General features: G+C 42.7%; 1 protein-coding gene across 7 annotated transcripts in view; it reads right to left on the reverse strand.

The window, feature by feature from the left end:
* The window catches only part of BLTP3A (bridge-like lipid transfer protein family member 3A), a 1,033,704-nt gene that overhangs the window by 112,138 nt on the left and 894,850 nt on the right, over nt 1–26,716 (reverse strand). For 4 of the 7 annotated variants that reach the window (XM_085645822.1, XM_085645858.1, XM_085645869.1 and 1 more), the window contains 3 exons: nt 16,854–17,013; nt 12,811–13,082; nt 12,583–12,691 (listed from right to left, as the gene is read on the reverse strand). In XM_085645822.1, the coding sequence (XP_085501948.1) occupies nt 12,583–12,691; nt 12,811–13,082; nt 16,854–17,013 (541 nt within the window). The remainder of the gene's footprint in view (nt 1–12,582; nt 12,692–12,810; nt 13,083–16,853; nt 17,014–26,716) is intronic. The other 3 variants (XM_085645841.1, XM_085645832.1, XM_085645827.1) reach the window with 3 other exon arrangements.

The raw sequence follows: 26,716 nt of genomic DNA on the forward strand, positions 1-26,716 counted from the left end.
CCTGGGGTGCTAGCATTGCGAGCGCTGCCAGGGGATTTTGGGGGATTGGGCTGTGTGCCCTGTGGGGGCCGCCTGCTGCTCAGTCGCCCTCCACTAATGTGTTTAACGCGTGAAGTGGCCAAGGAGGAGTTCAGATCAGCGCCTAAAGCCGCGAAGATTGCCTGTGTACAGGTAGACCTGTAAACGGGGGTAGACGCCTCCCCCCGTGCACCAGATAAGCAGCTCCAACTGACTTTGGGTATTCTGGACGGTTGTTACCTCCCACGCACTGTTCAGCAAGGGGCACCTGACCATACTGGTCCCAAGGACTTTCCACCTCAAGCTAACATGGGGAAAAACGACCCCAGGCAGTCCAAATTAACATTTGAAAACAAACGCCTGTTGAGGCAATTAAAGATGCCGATATCGGGGTAGAAAAGTCCTTTATTAAGACTTACAATAATAAGGGCCCACGAGAGTCAACAGCAGTGACGCTCCCTGAACGCAGCAGGGTTGGCAGAATGCCCGATACAGTAATGACGTCACATAAATACATCTCCGAACGTTCGGAGATGACAGCTCGTGCTGGGCAATAAACACAAAAGAAAGAGTTCCGTGGAAGCAGTTCACTTATTAACGGCTGGGTTAAAGTACATGCACAACATCTCCCTTTTTCAACACAACAACAGAATATCAGTATAAAACATATGCATCATAACGTTTTGGTACTTTGATTTCCCTCTTTGATCTTGTTGGTAGTCTAGTCCCTTGACATTCTACTGTCTCATTGGAATCACTGTAGGGGTTTCCTCTTCCACTTTTCCGATTTGTCTTAACTTCTCTCTCTGAATGTGGGGTAGCATCATCAGTGACCTCGCATGCTTCTTCTATGATGGTGTCTTCCATTGTGCCAGTTCTGGTTCTCGTTCCCGCACTGCTAGACCTACACAATTTCCCATCCGGTTCACATAGATTTTGGTTCTCTGAAAAATCTTCTTCCCAATGCAAGATGCTTTCATTCATATCTCCATTTTGCTGGTGTCTGTCTTTCAACAAGATTTCCTCCTGCCCTTTCTTTAGTTTTACAACATCGTCTTTGCTTCGCCATCCCTTTCCATCTAAATACACAGCGCCTTTTGATGTTTTATTCACACAAGCAGGATGACTAAACACGGACTCCCCTTTTGCAACTTTGTATGGCTTTTTCACAATTACCCAATCACCCTCTTTAATGTCTTTTACTTTTGCCTTATTAGTCGAATCTGCATACGTCTTAGATTTTCCTTGCTTTGCAATAATTTTCTCTCTCACGTTTATCACCTCATCACTTATTTTCTCTAATGGTTCGCTTCCTTTGTACCATCTGTTGTACTTGGGCGTAAGCTCATTGTTACACTCCCTTCCTCTCATTAAATAGAAAGGGGTGTGCTTAGCGGTCTCGTTTGGAGTTGTGTTGTAGGTGTCTATTTTGTCACGTATGTAGTTCTTGACATTTAAATTTGACGCTACTGCAAGCTGGATACCCTCTTTTATAAACGTATTCTTTCTTTCCACTTGTCCATTGCTTTTCGGGCAATATAGTGGCGTCTTCTCCTGTTTGATCCCTAAGTGGTCAAGGAAATCAGTCATTTTTTGAGATACTAATTGGGTTCCATTGTCCGAAACTAGTATTCTTGTTTGCCCTTCTTTTGAAAATGTTTTCTTTAGAAACTTTATTACACAATCTGTTGTTATGCAATGTACAAACTTGTAATGTATCCACTTCGAGTAATAGTCAGACAGGACAATTATATATCTGCACTCCTCTTGCAATTTGTTGAAAGGTCCTGCAAAATCAATTGCCACTTTTGTCCAGGGTCCGCTTGGTATTTCTACCATCTGTAACTCCCCCTTGCTCACTTTCCAATGTTTGTCTGCCTTCAGACATTGTTCACATCTTTCAATGTATTTATTTACATCCGTACTTATTCCTGGCCACCAATAGTACTTTCTCAATATGTTTCTCGTAGCAGTGCCACCCGGATGACCTTTATGAGCTATGTCAATCAATTTTTGTCTTATTTGTGCAGGTGGTATGAATAAGTCACATCTTTTTAAGAATCCATTTTCAATTGTTAGTTCTTCACTTATTTGTTGGTAACTCTTCAATTCGTTTTCTAGATTTTTTATTGGAGGCCATTTTGACTTTAGATGATTTATGACTTTCTCCATTATGTTGTCCTTCCTCATACTTTCCAACCATTCCTTCTCAGTAATTAAGCCATTACACATTGTTGTTGCATCGATTAATGCCACTATGCACTCCGTGTCATCAAGGGAACCTTCTTCTTTTACACTCAGTGGGCAATCGTGACAAACATGCCCTGCAGTTTTTGCCTCCTTTTATGTGCCTTATGCTGAAATTGTACTGCTGCAACTTAGATAACAGTCTGATTAGCTTTGAGCTCGCTTTGCCATTTCCGCGTCCTCTTCCACCCATCATATATGTCAGTGGTTTATGGTCTGTGACTATTTCAAATTCTTTTCCCCACAGATAACTTGACAATTTTTGCACAGCCCAAACACATGCGAGAGTTTCGCGTTCTATTGTGCTATAATGTCTTTCTGCTTCACTTAATGTTCTTGACACAAATGCAACAGTGTTTTCATTTTTTCCATCAATCTGGCAGAATACTGCTCCTATGCCTTTTCCGTTTGCAACCACCGTGATGACATTTTTTAAACTTGGATCGTATGGTTTTAATGTGGGTGCCCTTGCAATACCATTTTTAATACATTCAAATGCACAGTTTTGTTCTTTCAACCATTGGTATTTCACATTTTTGCGTAATAATTGTCTTAATGGCTCTACCTTGTCTGCATATCCTGGTATGAACTTTGCGTAATATTCACTCAGGCCTAAGAATGATTTTAAGGACTCCTTGTCTTCTGGTTTAGGTGCGTCTCTTATTGCTTGAATTAAGTCATCCTTGGGTGTTATTCCGTCTGCGGTCAGGGTATGTCCTAGATATTCTACTTGTGTTTCCATAAATCTACATTTTTCCTTGGAAACTGCCATTCCCTTGTTCCTTAATATTCTCAGTACTTTGCTTAGCAAATTTAGATGTTCTTCTCGCCCCTTTGAATGTATCAAAATATCGTCTTGGAATGCCTCAACACCCCTTAGGTCACCAAATAACAAGTCCATAAGTTTTTGGAAGACTCCTGATGATGAGGCAAGCCCAAATGGCAATCGTATGTATCTGTATGCTCCGAAGGGCGTTATGAATGTTGTTAATTTCCTTGATTCATCAGTTAGGCACACCTGATGATACGCTGATTTTAGATCAATCAGAGTAAAATACTTTGATCCCGCTGCGGATGTTAATATTTCCTGAATTTTTGGAAGGGGATGGCAGTTCACCAAGGTGTTTTGTTTAGTGATCTTAGGTCTAAACAGAGTCATATATCGCCTGTTTTCTTTTTTTTTTTTAAACTACAATTGCCGATACCCATTCAGATGCATCTGCTTCCTCAATAACACCTTCTTCCTTTAGTTTGCTTAACACATTCTTTAGTTCTTTTCTTACGGAAAGTGGTTACCTTATGTTTTACAGGTATTGCCCCATCTTTTAGTTTTATATCATGCACAAAACCTCTTACACATCCAATTTCATTTTTAAAAATATCATCAAACTGTTTCAATACCTCACTTAATCCGAACCTATTTTCTTCTACCTGTATTGTGTTCACCATATCCTCTCTCAATATTATTGGATCATCTGCCCCTGGTACAAGAATTACTCTCAGTTTTGCAAGGTTTTTCCACCCCACTAAATTCCTTCCTCGCTCAGCTACATATACTTTTGTAATGATTTCCCTTCCTTTGAATGTGAGCTCATCATTGAAATAACCCACCATATCGATGTCCTGCTCTCCAAATGCCTTTGGGTTCACATCAGTTGCATTCAACTTTACATTTTGCCACTTTTCTTCAAAAGTTTTGTCAGATATTAACGTTATTGGTGAGTCTGAATCTGCTGTGAATTTTAATTCTACATCTCCAATCATTACTGTTCCTATTGGTCCCTTCATTCTTCCGTCAACCATATCTACTGATAATACAATGTTTGCACACATTTCTTCTTCAGACTCACTCAGTGCACTTATTCTCATACCTCCCACCTTTCTTTTTGTTTTGCATAACGCTGAATAGTGACCAAATTGTTTACATTTTAAACACTTCTTTCCTATCGCAGGACATGTCTTGCAATCTGCTAAATGCTCCTGTGAGCCACATCTGAAACAACGTAAATTTCTTCCTCCTACCTTCTTTTCATTCTTACTTTTATCGATACTTTTGTGTTCAAAATTTATTTTGTCCTGTAAATAAAACACGTTAGAGTTACTGCAAGTACTTGACAATTCCTTAGTTGATATTAATGACCTTTCTATACCCTTAGCGATGTCCATTGCTTCCTCTAGCGTTGGATTTCTGCATGTTAATAACCTCTCCTGTACCTTCTTAGAGTGGCAATAAAATACTATTTGGTCCCTTATATATATATATCTGTCATGTCCTCAAACTCACAGTCTTTTGCTAAAACTCTTAAACATGCTACATATTCTTCTACTGTCTCTCCCTCTTCTTGCTTCCTCAACGCGAACTTGTGCCTTCCCACCATTATATTACTTTCTTCAGAGAACTGTTTTTCAAGTCTTTTTATGGCCTCCTGGTATTCATCTATCGGTATGAACACCCCTGGCGGGCTTTCATACTCTGGTAGGCTGTCAAATATCTCTTGTCCTGCCTTTCCAAGAAGACCAAACAAAAGTGTTTTTTTCCGTTCTGCATCGTATTTTTTCCCATCTATTGAAACTATGTAGTTTTCAAATGCTCTCAACCAAGCTTTCCATTTCATTATTGGCTTACCAGGTTCTTCGAGGAAGAAGGGTGGTACACATATATTATTGCTTTGTGCCATTTTCTTACTACTTATCTCTTCTTTTCTTCTCTTTCTATCACGTTAGTTCTTTTATTTGTTAGTTTCGTTATTTGGTAGTGCACCGCCCAGACTAATTTACTACATCCACACAATTACTGTTAGTGGTGGTTGATGTGTATTTCCTCTTTTCATTTCGCCACACCTCCTTGCTTACTTACTCTTCTCTACCATTTGCTTAAATGGGGTCTTTGCACTTTTATATTTCCTCTGCGCTCCTCTTTATGCTTATACGTGAGTTTTACAGGGCCTTTGCACCTTTAACTTCTTCACTGCGCACCTCTTTATGCACATACGTGAGTTCACAATATCGTTCTCCCATCAGCTTCCCAACGCGTCGTTTTCCGTAATTTATTTCACTAGCGCGCGTTACTTTCCTCTCAGGCGGATAGCGCGCGTTATATTTCACTCAGGTATATCTCTCACAACTAAAATGGCGGCACGCTCACAGCGTCATACTGATGTGTCCGGCGTCGCTCCAATGAAGACTCGGAGCGGGGCCATACGTCATCCCTGGTATTGCGTTCGCAACGCTGACAGGATCTTCTTCAATGACAATCTTGGTAATCTTTCACACTCCTCACTGCAACGTTTCACTTACTTCCAATAATGATAGTTGCTTTGATTGAAGATTTTGAATTACCGTGTTCCTTCCTTCACGTAATGTGCTTTTCCTCATTCCTCATGTTCCGAGTTCTTTTTTTTTTTTTACTCGTGAGCCCGTTTTCAGATCCGATCACTCGTCGCCATTGTTGAGGCAATTAAAGATGCCGATATCGGGGTAGAAAAGTCCTTTATTAAGACTTACAATAATAAGGGCCCACAAGAGTCAACAGCAGTGACGCTCCCTGAACGCAGCAGGGTTGGCAGAATGCCCGATACAGTAATGACGTCACATAAATACATCTCCGAACGTTCGGAGATGACAGCTCGTGCTGGGCAATAAACACAAAAGAAAGACTTCCGTGGAAGCAGTTCACTCATTAACGGCTGGGTTAAAGTACATGCACAACAACGCCTAACTCGAACCACAGACGCCTGCTCTGAACCTGAAACAGAGTTGAATACCAGAGACTGCGGGGAGAAACAAGATGAGGACCTACAGGCCATAATGTTTGATGTCCGCTCTAGCATAAAAACAATTGACAATAAAATTGATGTACTCACCTCAAGACTTGATAAGGTAAATAGGCAGGTCGACTTCCATGAGACTCGCCTTGGACACTCTGGAGAATCGCACCTCGGATGCACATGACTACCAAGTTGGGTCCAAGGAGCACATCCTCCAAATGGAAAAAGTCCTAGCCGTAATAAAGGCCAAAAATGAAGATTAGAGGCGCACTTCAGGAGCAGTAATCTAAGAATTACTGGTTTGCCCGAAACCACCACTATACCCAAAATGGAACCTTAGATTGAGACACTGCTGCGGGATCTGTTTGGGTTGGTCTTATCCCCCGTGCTGATTGTTGAGCACGCGCATCGCTGACTGGGGCCTGCACTACCTGTGGGAGCAGCACTGAGTCCTATAATAGCACGTTTATTAAATTAGCGAGACACGGTGCTAAAGGCGGCCAGAGACCAAGGCCCCGTTAACCACTAGGTAAACAATCTCTCCTTTTTTCCGGACTATACGCCACTGGTACAGGCTGCCCGCAAACAGTTCAAGCCGGCCAAGCATATCCTACAGCGGGCTGCAATCCGGTACCCCATGCTTTACCCAGCAAAATAAAAATGACGCACAACCTCACTTTTTTATGGACGCCAAAGCGGCATTAAAATTCGCCAAACACATAGGCGACAAAAAACAGTGCCCCCGCTCTTCTCAGCAAGCCGGACCCAACTAGGGTCTCAGCTATAATGATTAAAGACACTAAACAGAAAGAATGCCGGCTTCTTCCAGAGTTACCAAGTACCACAAGTAGCTATACCTAGTCAGTGGACTACATGAGCACAGACATGATAATCGATAGGAAAAAAAAATACATATACAGCTAAACCACATAAATGTCCACATGTTTAGAGAATCCTCAAACTAATAATACGACCCGGCCACCCTGCCACATGGTAGGTCTGTATGCCGGTGACCCAGGACCCCACTGGGAGAACTCCCATGGTTCATAATGTTTGTTTGTATGGGGTAAATAAAGGGAGGGGGGAGGGTAGGGTATCACAACCTAGTTGGGGGGTTGGTGTGGGTGGTAGGTTGAACTGGGGAGGTATTAGGTTTTGGGGGAGGAGGGAGTCAAAAAAAAAAGAAAAAAGGAAAATGTGTGGGCCAAAACAAACACATTGGGTCTTTTGAAACAATGTTCGACTCAAGGCAATCTGAAGAAAGAGGGTTAATTAGGGAGACATATAAAGATGGCCAAGGCTGCCAAATACCTCTTCATTTTAGAAACAGCCAAACCTAGTTGACAAAGTCAGAAAGGCGAGCCTCAAAACGGTCCATGCAGGTGGAGTCACAGCAATAAACAAGTTTTGACCAGCAGCAGCACAGATGGACTTGGTAGCAAGTATCTTGGCAGCCAGGATGATGTCAACTATCTCTGGTCAATGGTGCACATGAAGACAATGGGTCGCACATCACTAAAGTCTCCGGCTCGCATATGGATCTTCCCTAGAGGGTGTCTGCAAATGCATCAAAAGATATGGGAGGCATGGATAAACTTCAGACATATAGTGGAATACATGTGAAACTTAATTTGTAAATGTAAGGCTGTTGTTGGGTCTACACTGTGAAAACTTCAATAAAATGATATATTATGTAAAGATAAAATAAAAAAATTAAGCAGTATTGGACCCACATTCTGGATATCTGCAATCCTCTGAGGAGAAGAAAAAGTCCTCATGCATGTTTGCGATCAACGCTGTACCAATGAAGCTCAGCTTCTACATGAGGATGAAATTGAACCTCTGGATGGGGTAATACTAGTCATGAAGAAGAGTCATGATGCACTGTAGATGGTCCCTGACCTGGCTAAAAAGGGACGGGCAGAACCTCTGCATTTTGTCTGGAGTATCCAGAGAACCATCATGAGCTTCTTCCAATTAGTGGTCAATTGACAGACTCAATCTGCTGCAGGGAGAAGGAATCAAAATGAGTTTGAGACAGCAGATTCAGTAGAACCGGGGGAGATTGGAGCTACTGATGTTATCATCTCAAGTACAGCTCTCCAACGAAAGGACCAGTATTAGTGCTGCGGGGCTGGACAGGCTGGAAAGGTTACTGTTGGCATGAGGATTGGCTCCTGGAGAGCCCCAGAAATAATTGTTAGTGGAATTGTTCAGTTGGGGAATTTAGGCCCAGCAAACGTGCAGTAGCATGGGCTTCTCACCAAACAGTATCTTGCAGTTGAAGAGCAGGTCTTTTAGGGCAACTTAGTCATCTTCTGAGAAGCCTGTTGGTTCCGGCAAGGCATGCCATAAGAGTGAGATCTCCAGGGCCATGGATTCAACCATTGTGTAAGATGAACACAGGCCAAATTTAAGAATGTGATTGAAGCACTGAACAGTCCCTCAACAAATCAGGGAAGGGCTTTTTTATGTGACCAGGAAGGCTTATTACAGGTATCCTTTCCAAATACCACAATGCATGAACCTTGAACATACCGTCGAAGAAAGCACATGGTGTTAGCAGTAAGCAGGGCTAGCAGATAACCAAAGCAAAAAATGTGTGGCCCATGGAGAGAAGCTATTTGGACTCAAAGCCCTGAGGTGCATTGTGGATGGCATTAATACTTAGCTTTGTCAATAAACCTTCTATCACCTAGCTCTCTAAAGGAGAATGTGTGTATACAAACTTGGGGCAGGCTGAAGACACCATGCAATGTCTGAACTGTCAGGACCAAAAACATTTCTCCCAGGCAGCCAATACAAGTTCCAACACAGCTTTGTTGAATGGTAAAAGGTTGTGTGCCACAGATGTTGATTGCCATTAAACATGGGACTTAGGCCCGAAGGAGACAAGGACCAGGAAGGGCCATACAATTGTGAGCAAAAAAGGGGAGTGACCTGGACCTTAACAATTTATGCACGTTTATTCAATTAACTTGAAGACCAAACACATTCCTTCTGTTTGATCAGGTATTTTTATTTTACCTAATTATTCAACCTATTTTTATCTGATTTTCAAAAATTATGTGAAAAAGAACACAATGTGGTCATATCAAGTTTCCATACATAAATACAATATAATCATTACATTCATTACTACACATTTACAAATAACATAGACAGTGCAACATTGCTAAATCAAGAAAGACATCAAGAAAAACAACAACATCAATTTCTAGCCCCAATTTGCAGGGTATAATACATTTTTTTGAGCCTCGACACTCTTAAGGAGTATAAGTGAGGTCTCTGAGAAAAAACACAGGGGGAACACTTGGATATCTGTAACAGGGGTAGATGAAATAACCCTCCGTCTAGAAAGAGATTAAATTCACAAACCCTCAATGTTTTATATTTTGCCAACGCGTTTCGAGCCCCGGGCAATAAGTACAAGGGCTCTCATCAGGGCTTCTGAATTTTATATTCGATGGTGTTGTCTGAAACAAGTGTAGAAAAGATTTATATTAATATTTAGTAGGGCTCCCACCCTTCCAATCAATTCGTAATCTCCATAAAACATAATGTTCTATTTATATGATATAATGTACCTGGTAGAAGATATTCTTTCCATCAGACTTTAGCTTCAATTAAAGGGGTTGAAGTGAATTCTGTTGGTAGTAAAAGGAGAGGGAGAGCTGTGAGGCTTTTGTGGACCAAAATGTATTGTTTTCCGCAAAACCCTTTCACCTCAACTACTTCCTACCTTTTAAGATGCAGGCTGAGTCCTATTTCATATCCGTTTCTGTGTGCGTGGCCGGGTATTGTACATTTATCTATGAGAAATGAACTTTGTTCAAAGACATGCTTCATAAATAAAAGCTACAGACATTATTTTTAATCCGCATGTTTTCGTCGCTCTAAGAGTTTCAAAAGCGTACCTTAGCAAAGTGCTTTCGTCAGCTTCCGCTTCTATTTTAAATGAGTCAGTCGCTTAAACACGCAGCTAGATACTGCAAAAGTTCTCCTTTTACTACCAACAGAATTCACTTCAACCCCTTTCATTGAAGCTAAAGTCTGATGGAAAGAATATCTTCTACCAGGTACATTCTATCATGTAAATAGAACGTTATGTTTTATGGAGATTACGAATTGATTGGAAGGGTGGGAGCCCTACTAAACATTAATATAAATCTTTTCTACACTTGTTTCAGACAACACCATCGAATATAAAATTCAGAAGCCCTGATGAGAGCCCTTGTACTTATTGCCCGGGGCTCGAAACGTGTTGGCAAAATATAAAACATTGAGGGTTTGTGAATTTAATCTCTTTCTAGACGGAGGGTTATTTCATCTACCCCTGTTACAGATATCCAAGTGTTCCCCCTGTGTTTTTTCTCAGAGACCTCACTTATACTCCTTAAGAGTGTCGAGGCTCAAAAAAATGTATTATACCCTGCAAATTGGGGCTAGAAATTGATGTTGTCGTTTTTCTTGATGTCTTTCTTGATGTAGCAATGTTGCACTGTCTATGTTATTTGTAAATGTGTAGTAATGAATATAATGATTATATTGTATTTATGTATGGAAACTTGATATGACCACATTGTGTTCTTTTTCACATAAGGTTTGAAAACCAGATGAAAATAGGTTGAAGAATAAGGTAAAATAAAAATACCTGATCAAACAACAGAAGGAATGTGTTTGGTCTTCACGTTAATTGAATAAACGTGCATAAATTGTTACGGTCCAGGTCACTCCCCTTTTTTGCTCACAGATATTGATTGCAGCATTTCACTCAGGACAACAGAGTTAGACTGCAGTGGGTAAGGGCCTTGCAAGCTCTTCCACTGCTTGGATTCTACAGAAGTAAATGAAAACATTCCCTGAGGAGGAGGATCAGAAGGGTAAGGAACACTCCTTCTGGAGTTGCACGAAGAACACTAGCATATTGGAAATCCAAGCAAAGTCAAGGATCTGTGTGATAATCAGGAAGGAGGCAGTCAGTCTTCTAATTATTTTCATCAGTGTGTCCAAACACCCTGTATTGCATCAGAATCTGAGCTGAAGAAGTCCTATATCCAAGATAATATCTGGGCTCTAGACAGAGGTTCCCATAAAGGTCTGATGCTCGAAGGAGGTTGAAACTTTTCTCTCTGTACTCCACTAATTTGCCGACTTTGAGGGATGAGAGGCCTGAAGATCAGCCCAGAGATGGTGTTATTAGGCTCGCTAAAAGTAAACTGGCCAGCACCTTAGGAACCAATAGCTCCTCGGATGCGCTCAGAGGGTGGCGCTTGTAGGTGGTGGGGTTTCAGGTGCTTCAAGCTCGGGCATGCCGGATTTACTAAATTGCCGGAAGAGGCCTACCGTTAGCTATTGGGCCAAGAGGAATGTAGGGCAATCCTGAATATAACCATCATCAAATCTTGAAAAGCCTTAACCTAGGAGGGGTTGGCAGCTGGAGCCGTAAATTCCAGTGTAGGTTCTTTTAGAGGATTGGGTTGCGAATTGAAGACAAGGGACAGACAGGCGTTTTTATTAGGTTGCTGCAGAATATCTGAATAGCTCCAGGAGTGGCACCATTTCCTTGAGGAAGAAGAGGTCTTTCTGTTACTGTGGTGTGCTTGTATTATTTTGGGGAGGATCTCTTGCTGATGGCTTCATGTCAGGCAACTTAACTGAAAAAGGGCAAAAGGCTGTTTTGAGGTATCAATACGGACCCTTGCAGGGAACAAGTTGAGCTTCCGCTCCCTGATGCCCTTCAGTGCATGGAAGTGCAGGACTTGCAGGTTGAGGGGTCGTGGTCGGGCCTCAGGCACTTCATGCAGATACTGAACAGAGATCTAATAATGACATTTTCGTTAGACATCAGCAAGGTTTACTTTCCGACCTTAGGCGGTGACATCTGACAGTAACTGCCAAGTTGCTGAGGAATTTTACTGATAGACATCAAAGAAGATCTTCAAGCCTGTGTCTGTAGGGTACAGGAAAACAGGAACCGCCGATAATGTGTCAGACTGCACCATATATATATATTGAATTTCGTCACATCCCAGGTGGGTGGAACTACAACTCCAGTCGCGCACTTTGCATTGCTAGAGGAAAACATTTTCTGGACCCAGTGTGAAGACTAGAAGATATTCAAGTGGTGAAAGATAGGTGCAAAGAAATATCCATCCTAAGTCTGAATTTTGAAGAGGGTGCATTTGTTACTGTAGGCAGAGTTATTTTTGGAACAGGCGTTTAATGACGCAAGCAAACGAAGAACATGTTGCAAGTGGGTATACAGCTGAATTCATCAGCGATATATAGGCTTGTCCTCTACAACAGAGAAGAAAGAGCTGTGCTAAAGAGAAGTAGCAAGAAGTTTCCCAAACTATAGAAAGTGCTGCAAGACACATTAGGAGTCCCAAACCATAGAAAGTGCTGCAGAATACCAGACAGAGATCTGTAGTTAATTGTGTAGAAGTGTTGAATGTAGAGCAAGTGCTGGTTACTGGGTAGCCTGAAAAGAATATAGCTGAGGTATGGACTGTTCTGACTGGTGTTGGGCGTTCATCTCTTAACTCACCTGTTATGTAGAAGATACCATCATCTTTGCGCAAAACTAATATGTGATCCACTGCCAGTGTAACTGGGATGGGCCCGGGAGAGGAGAGATAGATTCGTGGACCATCGTCCTACACAGCAAACAAAAAACAAACATGAGCGCTGACACACTTAATGAACCTGTAATACAACCCACTGCAAACGACTTATGTGAATATTCCGAGGAGATGCTTTATAAAATCATCCTCACCTTCAAGGTTATCTTTGTGTCAATGATCTCTATCTTCATTGGGATGACCACTGGTGGTACCTCATCTTCTAGAAACAGAGCCAGGTGTGTGAGTGATGAGATCATAAGCTCAGCACTATAGCGGCTGATCTGGAAGTGCAGAAATCCATTCAGTACAGCAAGAGGTGACAGCCGAGCAGCACCAGGTCCCGCCTCAAAACGCAAGCAAACTGCAGGCTCTCTCTGGCCAAGATCTCTCGATGGAGATGATTTCTGTGAGCTGGTGTCCTCTGCTGAAAATGAAAGTGAGCACTTCATTAGAAGGAGACAATCAGCAAACATTCTCGATGCATCATACATTCAGAGTCCACATAACTCTAAGAACTGAATCACTTCTTACTATCTCTCTGCTACAGTCATAATCCAGACTCATCAAAAGTTATCTCTGAACCACACAGGCCCTTAACCAAGTCCCCTGCCATAGCTACTTCGTAATGCACCTTCCTTATTCTATGGCTGCTCAGACCCTCATGCCTACTCAGACGTTCAGTGCAACCAGTTGAAGAGCCTAATGTTTTGATTCATAGGCTGCTCCATCCTTTCACTCATTTTCTGGTTTTGCAGCCCCCGTCATGTTGGCTGTTTTGGTACCCCTCTCACCAACTGATAGTTCCACTACCTCTTAGTACCTTGCACTCTTCTCTCATCTGCCTCTTCCAGCCTCAACCTGTTAACCAATTAATTTACCAGTTATCCTGCCCCTAACTGTTTTGCTCCATTGTGACCTATGGGGGCAGCTTTTTTTGTATTTGCAGGACTACCCTACTCTTGCTTGTTTGTGACTGCTCCATCCTTGATGTCAGCTCTGCACCTCTACTGCTGCTCATCCTCCTGCAATTGGCGGGTTACACCTCCCCTCTTGGCCTACAACTTAATCACTTGCTCCATGACTGTCCTTCACCCTGTTGCTCCAAGTTACCCCACCTCTTTACTCGAAGTTTGCACCACCTTACCCTACCTCCACGGTTGTCTCAACTCCTCATGCCCTGGTAGCTACTTTGCCCCATTTTTGTTGCTACCTGCACCCGCAGTCCCTTTTTGCCTGTGGCTGTTTGCCACTATCTCTGAATCTGAGGCTACTCCACAGCTGTCACCACAGAACATGTTTGCATCTATTCTGTCTCCAAATGCTCTGCTTCAGCTCACCCTCCTAACACAAAGCCAAGCATCCACCACTGCTCCTGCCCCTGAATGCCGCATGACATTTATTTTCCCCAGGATTGTTTAAATGATCTCATACCGTCTAATTGCTTGGTCATATCTAGCCCAATCCATTAATTATGTCCTCTGTTCCCAATGAGCACCAGTCCCTTTTGCCCTCTGGCCACTTTTCCCTACTGACTATTCACTCTTGTCCCATCTTTAGGCTACATTGTTTTTCAGGTTTACATTTTCTTCCCCTACACACTCGTATCCGGCTCAGAGGCTATGCGCTACTGTCTATATGCTTGTGCCAGTGCTACTGAGACGTCGAGATGTGTGCCTCGGGTTGCCGCTCTATATGTGACTGCATGAGCGGGCCTGCTTGCGGTGCCCTGTTGTTCAATGAGGTGCTCCCCCAGCCTGTTGATCACTTGCCAGTCCACCTCTGCTAGGTCCATTAATCTTGTGATGCTGGGGCAGCCCACCTCTGAGCCGGGACCCCTAGGTGAGTCTGAGTGGAGGAATCTGCCTGGGTTAACAGGGGTCAAGGTGATTCTGCCCAACTGTGCCCTTAGGGGAATCTGGTTGGAGAGATGGGTGCAGGCTGAGGGCAAGTGTGCTCCTGCGATCAGGTGGGATGACTGTGCACCCTCCGGTGCACAGGTGGGGGCTGGAATGGGTTGTGACAGAGCCAATCAGGAGATTTTTGCCTATTGCTAGGTGAGGTAGGGACCAGTAGGCTGGCTTGTTGGGAGAGCGGATGACAAACTAGGCTCAATGAGCTAGTCTTGTGCACAATGGCAGAGTAGGGAGGGGGATCTCTGATCAGCCGACTATAGTGAACAGGACTGGATGCTTTCCAAGTGGGTGGACACGCTCCTAGCCACTTCACTGGACATTCCACTGTAAAATGTACTCTATTGATCACAAACATAAGATACTGATGAAGTCGCCACTATCCAGATGAGCTAGGGCAACTATCAAACTTATTGTGCACTCAGTGTGTGGCCCACTACTCTCTACACAGCATTTAGCATATCACAAAAGAACTGCAAAACTACAGAACGCCAACTCCAGGAAAGTGAGTGCCACCAGCACCCTGGTTAATAATAGGTTTAGAGTGCAAGATAAAAACTTGCTCATGACAAGAGGGGCCCTTGAAGACCCAGCAGATGTCTGTGGGTAAGAAAGGACTTCAGACATCCTCCTCACTAAACTCTACTAAGGATGAGAATAAAAGGAATAAAAGACATGTAAATGGAGCCGAAATGGATGAGGTAGAAGTAACTTTACCCATTACAAGTAGCTCACAAACTTAATGCACCCAATGTACTACATCAAATCGGAACTCGTTACCCATGTACAGCAATAGTAAAGAAACAGTCTTAAATGCAGCATTTACACTGAAATCAAATAAACAAACATTAATATGTGACTGCATTGACCCAACTACATTACTAAGAGCTATTCTGACCAAAACTTGAAAGATGGACAAAATTCAACTAGTGTTCCTCAAACACTATTGTCACCACTGTCAAAATGATTATAACGGCACACCCCCTAATATTAGAACTCGGCTAAATCTTCGGTCATCAACACCACACTGCAAAACAAGACTGAGTTCAATATATTATCAATGCTATCACGCCACATCGGAGTCCCCATCAACTATATTTGTATCAGCAAGAGTGCTACTACAGGAACTTTAAAAGGCCTAATGCTTTCCGACCTAGACCAAAAAACATAAGGAATCTGTATTTATGTCTAAACAGTATTAGTAGTTTCATAAAGGAATATAATTTTCCAGCTCTAGATTTATTGTTTACTATCAGCATACCTAAATGGAAGAAACTAATAAGGATACCCTGAAGAAGGACAACCACACAAGTGACCTGTGCATGTTATTACATTACAAACATTTGGAGTCAATATTTAATACTTATTTATCTGGAATTCAAGCAAAAATGGCCTCAGCATTAATTCCACAAGCAAAAAAGAAATATATAAGATTCAGGCCACTTTATATCCCATCACTACAGTCGAAGGATTGTGGAAATCGAGGGGACAAGGTTAAAGGATGAAACTTTGGAGCACATACTTTGTTAATGTCCCAAATTATTACATTTAAGTAAAAATATCTATGTCAAACTTTTAAAGAAGTCAATGTCAGATCTACAAAAGAGGCAATTAAATTTACTTTGTGTTACAATCTGATGCCTTTTTTATTGAAGCTTAATAAATTATTGGACTCGACAGACTAATTATCAAAAACGTCTGGGCCAGACTTTTTAAACATTGCCTGACCCAGGTGTTATGGATCATGGGCATTTGTTAATTATTGTTTTTTTCATTTTTGTGTTATTTATTTATTTATTTATATACAATAAAATCTATTTCATTAATTAATTTTTATTTCAAGTTTTGCAACATCCTTGATCATCCAGCCTACCTCACAGAAAAGTTGAGCATTCTTATGGCTTATGTGAAACTAAGAGCAAATGGGTCCACCAATTAAACACTTCTAAGTTAAGCCATGCTGCTTTTTGCCAATTAGCACATCTCTGGAAAATTGTTCCTGTTGAGCTTTTGTCAGGCTGTTAAGACTCCACTATTAAAGACAGATTTTTCTTATTAAATTTCCTGGCAACCTGCGGACATTATCCTCTCTCCTGTACTTTGCCTATTTTTTTTCATTTAATTTGTAATTATATTTTAATATCCTTGTTTTTTAATGTTTTTACAATTACCATATCTTGCCACTGTTTAAGTACCTAAAGTAAATACATTACAAATATTGATTCCTTTCACTTCCTGGCCACAAGCTACTCTTCCCTTTCATCCTAGCAATAATCCAGTATTACCTTCACCTTTACCTTCGTTACTCTGCATGAAGTCCTGCAGCCCAATATTTCCAAGGTGCTCAGGGATCACCTCTGCAGCCTGGACTGCCACAGCCAAGTCATCACCTCGCACCTCAATAAAGCAGTTCACATCACGCATCTTCAGCACCAGAATAGACACCTAGAATGAACATCAACAATGAGCCAAATGGCAAAAACTTTCCTAAAGAACACAAAATCCAAAATGGAAAATATGTGGGTAAACTCAGGTATACACAGATTTTATTTCGGTCAGGGCTAATGCAGATAAATGTCCATTTTACCTCCAAATCATGGGGTAAATGGTATTTCATGGCTGCAGAAAATATCACCCCCTATTCTGGCACACTCTGATGCGGGGTATTAATCACCTACTGGGCGCAGCAGTGCTCATGCCGGTTGCACATTCCTTTCATACTGAATGAAACACCAATCACTTATAGCACCTCTATACACACTCCAAAGTATATAGCACATACATTACCTGTGACATTTAATGCAGACCCTGATGCTGTAACCTTGCCAACTGCTGCACTACAAATATATAACAGTAAGGAAATGCTTCTTTTTGTATGGTCAACCCCAGGTTTTGGGACTTATGCTGTTGTTTTTGCACTCAAGCCTTCTAACTAGACTTCAGAGTCTGTGCCTTGACCTTAAGTGTATATGTTTGATTGGCTTAAACCCAATTGGCCTAAGCTAACATACTTGTAGGTCACTAGTATAATGGTACCCAAGGCTTATACGTTAGAGGGTCACCCCCAGGGTCTGCAGCACTGGTCGTGCCATCCTGGGTGTGCCAAGTGAAACAAGGCTCCTAGTCATCCACCACAGACTGGAAGAGCAGTTTTAAAACTGCTAACCCGACTTCGCCATGCAAAGCAATGGCAAATCCAAGTCCTCCTTTCTAATATATGTAAGTCACCCCTAAAGCAGGCCTAATGATCCCTAAGGCAGGGTTCTGTCTATTACCAAACGGAACATGTGTTTTCATATGTTCCAACAGTTAACGCCTGCAATTGTCATTTTTACTGTAGAAAAGGCTAGTAGCGAGTGCAGAGTTGCAGGCTGCCACAGTAGCTCTGCTAACTTCTGACTGGAAATATTAAAGTTGAGACTGTAAGGTATAAAAACAACTCTTCACATTAAGCCTTAATATCCAAGTCATGATTAATGTAACTTGTTGCAGTGTGCAGCTTTTATAAAGTTGTCACTTTGTTGCCCTAAATCCTCTGTGCCCATCAACGGTTGCACACGGGGCCTGTCCGAGACAGCTTTCTGCTGTCCTGGGGAGACATGCAAAGGACTCCCAGGAAAGAAGACAATAGTAGCCTGCGCAGGAGAGAGGTGTTACGTCTCCCTTTTAGGAAGCCACAAGGGTGTTGGCCCAAAAGGTGAGTTTGGGGAGAAAGAGAAAATGGAATGCTCTTGGGAGAGAGGCTGCCCTGTTGTTTAGGTAGACAGGCTGGCACATGGGCAAGAGAAGGAAAACAGCTCCCAAACCGGTTCCCCAGGGACAGGTAGTCCGGGGTTGGCTGGGGAGCACTATACGCCAAGAGAGGGGTTGTGCCATTTTGAGAGTGGGCAAAATGGTACATTATTGGATGGCCAGATGTCACACCTTGCAGGAAGTGGTCATCAGGAAGGAGGGAACTTGTAGCGCATTGGCCACAATCCGCATCCCACCCTCGGAGCATTTTTCTGAACATAAAAATGGCACCCTGATCTCAGATCTCCACCGATGAGGCACCACAGTGGATTGCACCTTCTAAACCTGGTGACTAGCAACGGAGAGGGGACTGTGCCTGTTGTGTCCAGATCGTGAAAAGGTTGCCTTCAGAGCCCAGGCGAAGCTAGAGACTCCAGTGGGTCGTTTGGCTGACCTCCTATTCGCAGTACGCTGCCACAACAGCTGAAGACGCCTGCTGGAGCAAGTTAGTAGCCCAGATTTTTGCCTCACTGCCCCAGAGACCAAGACCAGACACTCAAGATTGCATCGAGTCTGCTGGACCTGGGAGAGTTGTCGGAGTGCAGCTTGGTTTCCCAGAAGACGAGTTATGGCCCAGGAAAGGATTTAACTTCTACCGCGATACCGGGCGACTGGTTGCCCAATGACGACTGAACTTCTTTCAGGTCCGAGAAGACTTTGAGGGAAGTCGGTCCTTGTGGCCAGGGCCACCTCATCCAAACTGTGGACTGAGGAGTGACCAAAGAGACGCCTGTCGACCACGTAGCATCCTTGAGGATGCTCAGCACCCTGTATCCCTTGCATCAGGACCACTTCAATTGAACCCTTTAGGAAGAAGATAAAAGTGTCTGAAACTTGCTGAAGACAGCTCTTTTCTTCGAGGTAATGGTTTCTGTAGCCTTTGCTGGTCCTCTTGACTGGCTCCCTGCTGCAGGCAGTTGGCCAAAGAACCTGGAAGTAGCCGCATTGAATTTGATATTTGTTGAATTTGCCAATGTTTGTTTGCAGTTAAGTGACAAAAGTGCATATTTACTATACCTTGTAAAATCTATCTCTGGAACCCTCTGGTGGATCTTTTTCGTTTGAGGAGTTAAAAATTATATAAAAATATGTTCTATTTTTTACAAATTGGTGTCGGATTTCTTGAGTGTCTTGTGCATTTTTTTTCCAATTATTTTGGTGCTGTTTAAATGCTTTAAACTTGTTCCCTTGTGTAAGCTTGACTGCTCAGAGACACAGCTACCCAGTTTGAGTTAAAGATTTCAAAAATGAAACCGACTAGTCCTAAAAGGGTTGGTAAATATATTACACGGTGAGGTCGCATATCCACACCATATAATATACCCCATTTCCTCACAACAACGGTGAGGCCTAGCCATCAAAGAGTCCAACTTCATTTTCCACATCTCATAAAGATCCTAATTTATATCAAACTTCTCAAACACTGGTACATCAAGACACTACCCAACAGACACAAACATATTACATGTAACCTTTTCCAGCACACCAAATACAACAAACTCAATGACATTTTGAATCTTATTGAACACACACCTCTCAAACTATCAGAAAGCTCAATATGCCCTACACTTACCACATGCTACAAGACTCACACAACTCCTAAATGTCCACCAAGCTTTCATAATGCTTAGCAAATCCAGCCTCATGTTGTACATTCCACTACTCTGGACCCACTTAGAATGCCTCAACCTTCTGCAGCATATTAACACACTTAACTATCCATCATTTATAAATACACTCCTCCTAAAATCGCACCATGCCTAGACTGATGGAGAATAAGTGATGAATGGAGCATTGGTTGGGAGAGGCTTGAGGGGGGCTAAATGTAAATGCAGATCTCCACAAATTAATCAAATATAGGGTAAAAGCAAAACACTGAAGCCTGTCTGACACAGTTCATGAATGGTCCAATGCACCTGCCTTTTTCTGAATTTACAGACAATAGCTTACCACTTGAGAACCCTTAGCTCTGAACCACTTTTGTACTACTACAAGTTCTTGTGTCAAGTCATTAGCCTATCCTTACTTACAATATGGATCCAAACATTTGGAGGATTACTGCTGATAGATGGAGCTTTCTGGGGCTTCAAAACTTGTATAGAGATCTCAGCAACAGGCCAGACCATTTACAGGGAACACCTAGAGCTCTCATCACTAGCTTAAAACAGCAAGGAAGAAGTGCAACATTTAGGTATTGGATACATCAAATTAGAGCTTTTGACATACAAGAGACTGACTGGAGGGACGGGGAGGCCATACTGAAGCTGCTCTCCGCCTAAGGACAGTTTCAACTTCCTTTTCCCCTGTGTCTGGAGTGGATAACTTACTGGCCCTGTTGTGTTCTACCTATTTCCTCTAGAACAAAGAGCAAACCCCTGAATGATAGAAAATGTTCCTTCTATTTTGCACCAGGGAGTACTGAACACTAAGGAAAATACCTCGTTTTTTACACCTTGTCTATGTTCAGAATAATTTTAAAATGTGAAAGCTGTAGTGCCAGGATCCTGTCAACCCCCAAAAGAGTGAAATGTGCTTTCCCCGCAGACCACAATATATAGAACAATATATAGGTAACTGTGAATAATAGGCGTGCTTTTCATCAAGGGGTTCCCAGTGACATCAAAAAGGCAACACGAGTAATGCTGGAATGGTCTAGGAGGCCACTCTGAACTTCTAGGCGAAAAACATCTCCTTTTTCAGTTACCCATCTTCAATTTATGGGCCCCTCCATTACATTTGCCACTCCTGTCATCAGCTGTTCAGATATAGTGGAGACGTGGATGAGCCATACATAAAGGCTTCACCTGTACCCATCCTTGCCCTGTATTTCCATAAGCTTGCCACCCTCTACTCGATCACCTTAATGTTTAGAAATGGCACCTAGCATCCTGCTACCCTACACATCACTAGCATTAATATACCCACCCATCCTCACCAGCCCCCCGCATTTGCTCTCTCTTCCCCCACCAAAACATCTGATATTCTGGCACCAACCCAAAAACCCTCTACATTTATTCTCCCACATCTACTGAAAATGAAAAAGAATCTAGTGTTTTACTACCATCTCCTCAAACCTCCTCCTCCCCATCCACGTGTATCTCTGTGCCTTCCTGTCAGCTACCTGCCCGAAGCCGCACTCTAGGATCTACAATAGTTGAGTGGGAAGAACAAGTTATTTACCTATGTTAATGATGTATCTGGCGGATACTTTAACTGAAGATCCCTGACCTAGTGAATATCCCCAGGCACTGAATTGGATTCAGAGATTATACTCAGCATTTCTCCTATGTGCCAGCAGGTGGCACTGTGCTGCTCTAAGTCAACTCCATCTCGCCCTGGAAGTGACACCGGAGCCACATATAAGCTCCGCTCCGTCGTGCTGAAGTCAGTTTCTTTCTTCACTATCAGCGCCGTTGTACACTGATCTCAATAACCAATCAGTTGTGAGAGTGAGCAGATCTCTAAATTGGGACCTTTTTACAGGTAGATAAGAGAATTCTTTACACACAACGAGGAGGTTAGAAGGCAGTGAGGAATCTGCTTTAGATAGGGTGTCCACCATAAAGAGCGTTACCAAAGGTAAGTACGTTTTTCTTCTGATCAATACTTTTGGCTGCAAACTCCGTACTTAGTGAATAGATACCAAAGCAGTGATACTGAGGAATGCCTCAAACCAGCAAATCTTGAAGGTCAAACTGGCTAAGTGCCCCTCTCACCGGACTTGGCTATCAAGGTAGTAGTGCTTTGTGAATGTATGAATGGACGGTCACATCACGACCTAATAGATTTGCAGACAGGTACTCTGCATGCCAACACAATGGTAGCAGCCATGGCACTGGTCGAATAAGCCCTCAGACCTTCCGGAGGCTGTTTCTAGGCCAATCCGTAGCAGATGTTAATACAAAAGACTATCCACTGTCATGCAGTTTCCACCTCACGGTAGGAACTGCCCGATTGTGGACAGCATAAACATTGGGATGGTACCAGACTGATTTCATTACAAGACCGGAGGCTACCATTATGCAATATACTTTTATTGCTGCCCACACATGCAGCCCTTTAAAGAACATATTTACATCATAACCTAAACATTTCATAGAACATTATATACCGTCGTGGTAACCAAGCATCGTCCTCTTTTATTGGCTGCTCCTGGACAGTTGAGTATATGTTTATTGGACTCTAATACTATTTTGACTATGTTTGTACTAGCGATTATATAAATTGCTTATTCCAAGACGTTAGAAAAGGTAAGTATTATGACGCCCTTTTCTTTTAACTATGTTTTTATACCGTTCGTTCTCAATTTTTCTGCCTTCGACGTTTAGCATATTCGGCATACAAGGTAGAGAACATTTTTTCTTCCAAACACCCTTCCAATTTATGGTCGGGTTTCCTAAACAATTTACGAAGTTTCTTTTTTATTCCAGTGGCGTAGGCAGTGACAAACTGACATCCAAGGCCCCAGTGCGAGCTCTACGAGCTGAGCACGGCAGCTGATCTCTAAGGGACACCACCGGGCTGGGTGTTTCTCCCGCGGAGGCGCAGAGACGATCCTCTGCCGAAACGTACAGGGTGAGTCACTATTCCAGGCACAATTGATTAACAAGCCCCGGAGACGGCTGGCCGCCCGCCATTTCAAGTGCGGCCGACGTCGGCCAGCTTAACCAATCCTCGCTACACACAAGGGCGGATCCCACCCAGACTGCTTTTCGTCTGGGATGAGCGCACCACTTCAACCCGAGGCAAAAAATTAGGCAAAATAAGGGAGAGCTAAAAATATAGCTCGTGCTGTGTGTTGCCATGACAACTCACAACGCGAAGCTTAACAGCAATTACACAACGGGAAAGGGCTAACAGACAGGTAAGGCTGGCAGGTACTGCCTAATTAAAAAAAAAGATAGAGAAAAGTTTTTACATTAATGAAGGGGATATAATTAAATATAATATTTTTTCAAAGATTGAGAAATGGATCTGACTTAGTCAAGATTACCCCTCCAAGATGTCAGAGAAATGGAATACAAGATAATGATGATCTCCCCATTACTGAAAATATGATAATGAGTTTCTTTGAGAAACAACTTAAGTCCTCATTAAAAGAGGCAGTGGAGGCAGCCTTTAAAAAAAGGAAAAGAGACCACATTACTGAGGAAGACTCAGTTGACCTCTCTGAGGTGGAAAACCCTTTACAGAAAAAAGGAGGTAAGGCCTTAAGAATGACCAAACACCTTGAACCTCAGGGTAGCCTGCATGCTACAAAAGACCAGGAGCTATCCCTAGGTAGCCTGTGCGCTACAGCTGATCTAGGTGCCCCTAGCGGCACAATGAGAAAGAGCGACCATATTGGCGCAATAAGTACAGGTGTCCCTCACAGCACATGAAGTTCTGGTGACCTTCATGGGACAAAAGACCTCAGTTTACCAATCGACAATGATGATGAATACTTATTTCCAATACATATTGATGATGAGGCAGATGAGTACATATTTGATCCTCTTGACAACGACCTCCTTAACGAAGATTTAGACCAACCCAACAGTTCTAAAACTATCAAAGACCCAGTGGGAATGGCCATGTTTAACCCTACTCATATCACATACCTCAGGGGATCTGATTGGTGGCCTTTGGAGCACGTAGCAAAATCCATTCACTTCTGGATACGGAAACCTCTTGAAAAGGACACCAGAAATCTAATAAGGGCAGAATGTCCTAGACCCTTTTTAGATAATAAATCGGGGATGACACCAAACCTAGACCATGAATTAATGACCTTCCTATTTAAAACAGGAAGAGGTCCTAGAAAGGGACTTGAGCGCTGCCTCAAACTAGACACCCTAGGGCCAATGGCTAGAATCCAAGACTTAGTTGAAGAAGCCTCTCTTAAGGGCACTCCTATGGATGTAGAATTACTCCGGGGATGGAGCCAACGTACCCTATGCCTCCTTGGTAATGTCACCACTGGGATAAAGTCTGATAGAACAGAGCCATACTAATGAGAATAAATCCACAACTGGGAGACCTTGCAAACAAAGATATCCATGGTGACCCGAATGGCTTACCCTTCGGAGGAAACTTTTTAAAAACCTTAGGAAAGTACGTCTCCACCTTCTCCACCTTTAGCAAAGCCTAATCAAACATGAGACGTATGTTCGGGGGTAGAGTTTTTGGAAGGGCTGACAGGATGGGACTGGCTTGTCAATTAAAGACAATATAGGTCCCCATACTACCAACAAAGCAAACGTGCTTATGGGAGATACTTCAGCGGAAACAACAGCTCCTTTCTGCAAAGAGGCTGCAGCACCCGCACATTAGGTGGTGGTAGGGGGAAGGCTACGTTTTTTCAACCATCATTGGTCATTAATAACAAACGACTGTTGGGTACTAGATACCATAAAGGGATTCAAAAAAGATTTCAACACGACACCTTACCAGAAATTTTGGCAAGTTTGAATGCTTTAATGAGCTTCAAATCAATACTAAAAAACAGTGTAGTCCTTATCAAACTAGACGATTTTACAGCTATCTCCTATATCAACCGCTTAGGAGGCACAAGGTCAAAGATACTTGCAGATCTCGCCAAAAAGATTTGGTATTTCTGTTGGAGTCAAAAAGTGGTACTGAAAGCAGAGTTCATCCCTGGCCATCTAAATACAAGGGCAGATTAGAACTCAAGATTTCTAAGAGATTCAAGCGATTGGAAACTGAATCCACTAGCCTTCAAGAAGATTCAGGACCTGTGGGGTCCTTTCCAGGTGGAACTGTTTGCCAGCAGGCTAACAACTCAGATACATCAGTATTACAGTTGGAGACCAGATCCCCAAGCCGCAGCAGTAGATGCTCTGGTCCAATCTTGGAACAAAGAGAACTGCTATGCGTTCCCTCCGATTCGCACTGATTCAGAGGATCTTACTGAAAGTTCAAATGGAGCGATACAGCATCGTCTTAATTACACCTTTTTGGAATACTCAAATTTGATTTCCAGGGGTGATGGAACTGACAGTGGATGTCCCACTTTTTATCCCTGGGAGTTTAGAACTTCGAGGAACAAGAAAGAGAGGTGCACCCTCTTCTTCAATAGGGAAACATGAACCTTCTTGCTTGGAGGATTTCAGGGGATCCAAAGATACTCTGGCCTTTCAGGAGAAGCTAAAAACCTACAGGATGAATCATGGGCACCAGGAACAAGGAAAAGATACACTAGTGTATGGAGGAAATGGTGTAGTTGGACGCCCCTGTAGTGGATGTAGCAAACTACCTAGCAGATTTATTGAAATCAGGTTTATGTTGTAGAACAGTTAACGGTTACAGATCAGGGATTTCAGCAAGCCACTCACTAATAACCAACAATTACTCTATTGGTACCGAATCTTTAATACGCAGAGTAATGAAGGGAATAAGGCATAGATGCCCTCCCAGGGCCAAATATGACTCACTATGGAATGTTAATCTTATTTTTGCCTTATTTGTAGGGGTTGGGGGAATTTGCGAAATTCACTTTTGCAAATTATCGCGAAAATGTTAAAAATCTCCGCAAACACGTGGAAATATCGCGAAGATGCAGAAGTTTTTTTCCCGCCTGTTCGCGGTATTTTCTGCGTGGTTGCGGCTCGCCAATTTACCCATGCGGTTACTCGCGGGCGCGGCCATCTTGTTTTCACTTGTCTCGCGGTGCATGATCGCGAGAAGAAAGACGTGATCGCGCGACGAATGACGTTACTGCGGCGTGAACTGTCGCAAAACAGCGCAAATGGCTACCAACAATCCAACATCTTGTAGAGAACGCGACCGGATCGGGAAAACTTGTCGGCGAACGCGGGGATTCAGGTAAGGCGATCGCGCGCACGCGAGAATGTATTATTTTACAGCACGAGCAAGCAAAAAATTTACGGTAAAATGCGGACGGGGGAAATTTTGACATTTTCGAGCTCTCCGCGGAACGCCAAAATGTCAAATTATCGCAATTTCTGCGAGCGGAACGGATTTTTAGCCCAGGCCTACTTATTTGCCTCTTGGCCTTATAACCCATACCTTTCCAGAATATAAATCTCAATTAAGTTAGCAACTTTGCTTTGTCTAATATCCGTTAGAAGCGTGCCAGAGGTTAAGGCATTAGAGACATGTAATAGATATTATTCCCCAAATGGAGTACTTTTTGAAATATGGAAAAGGACCAAAACTATTTATGAAAATATTTATCCTTATTTTACTGATTACCGCAAACTGTGCGTAGTAAGCTGCATGAAAGTTTATGAACAAAAAATGGTTGCTGTTAGACTAAATGTTCTTCGTAAAACCCTTTAAGGCAGTCTCTTCAGCTTCAAGATGGGTAAGAACAGTCATGTTAGAAGCAGGAATA

Source organism: Triturus cristatus, chromosome 1_1, assembly GCF_964204655.1.
Source record: "Triturus cristatus chromosome 1_1, aTriCri1.1, whole genome shotgun sequence".
NCBI lineage: Eukaryota > Metazoa > Chordata > Amphibia > Caudata > Salamandridae > Triturus > Triturus cristatus.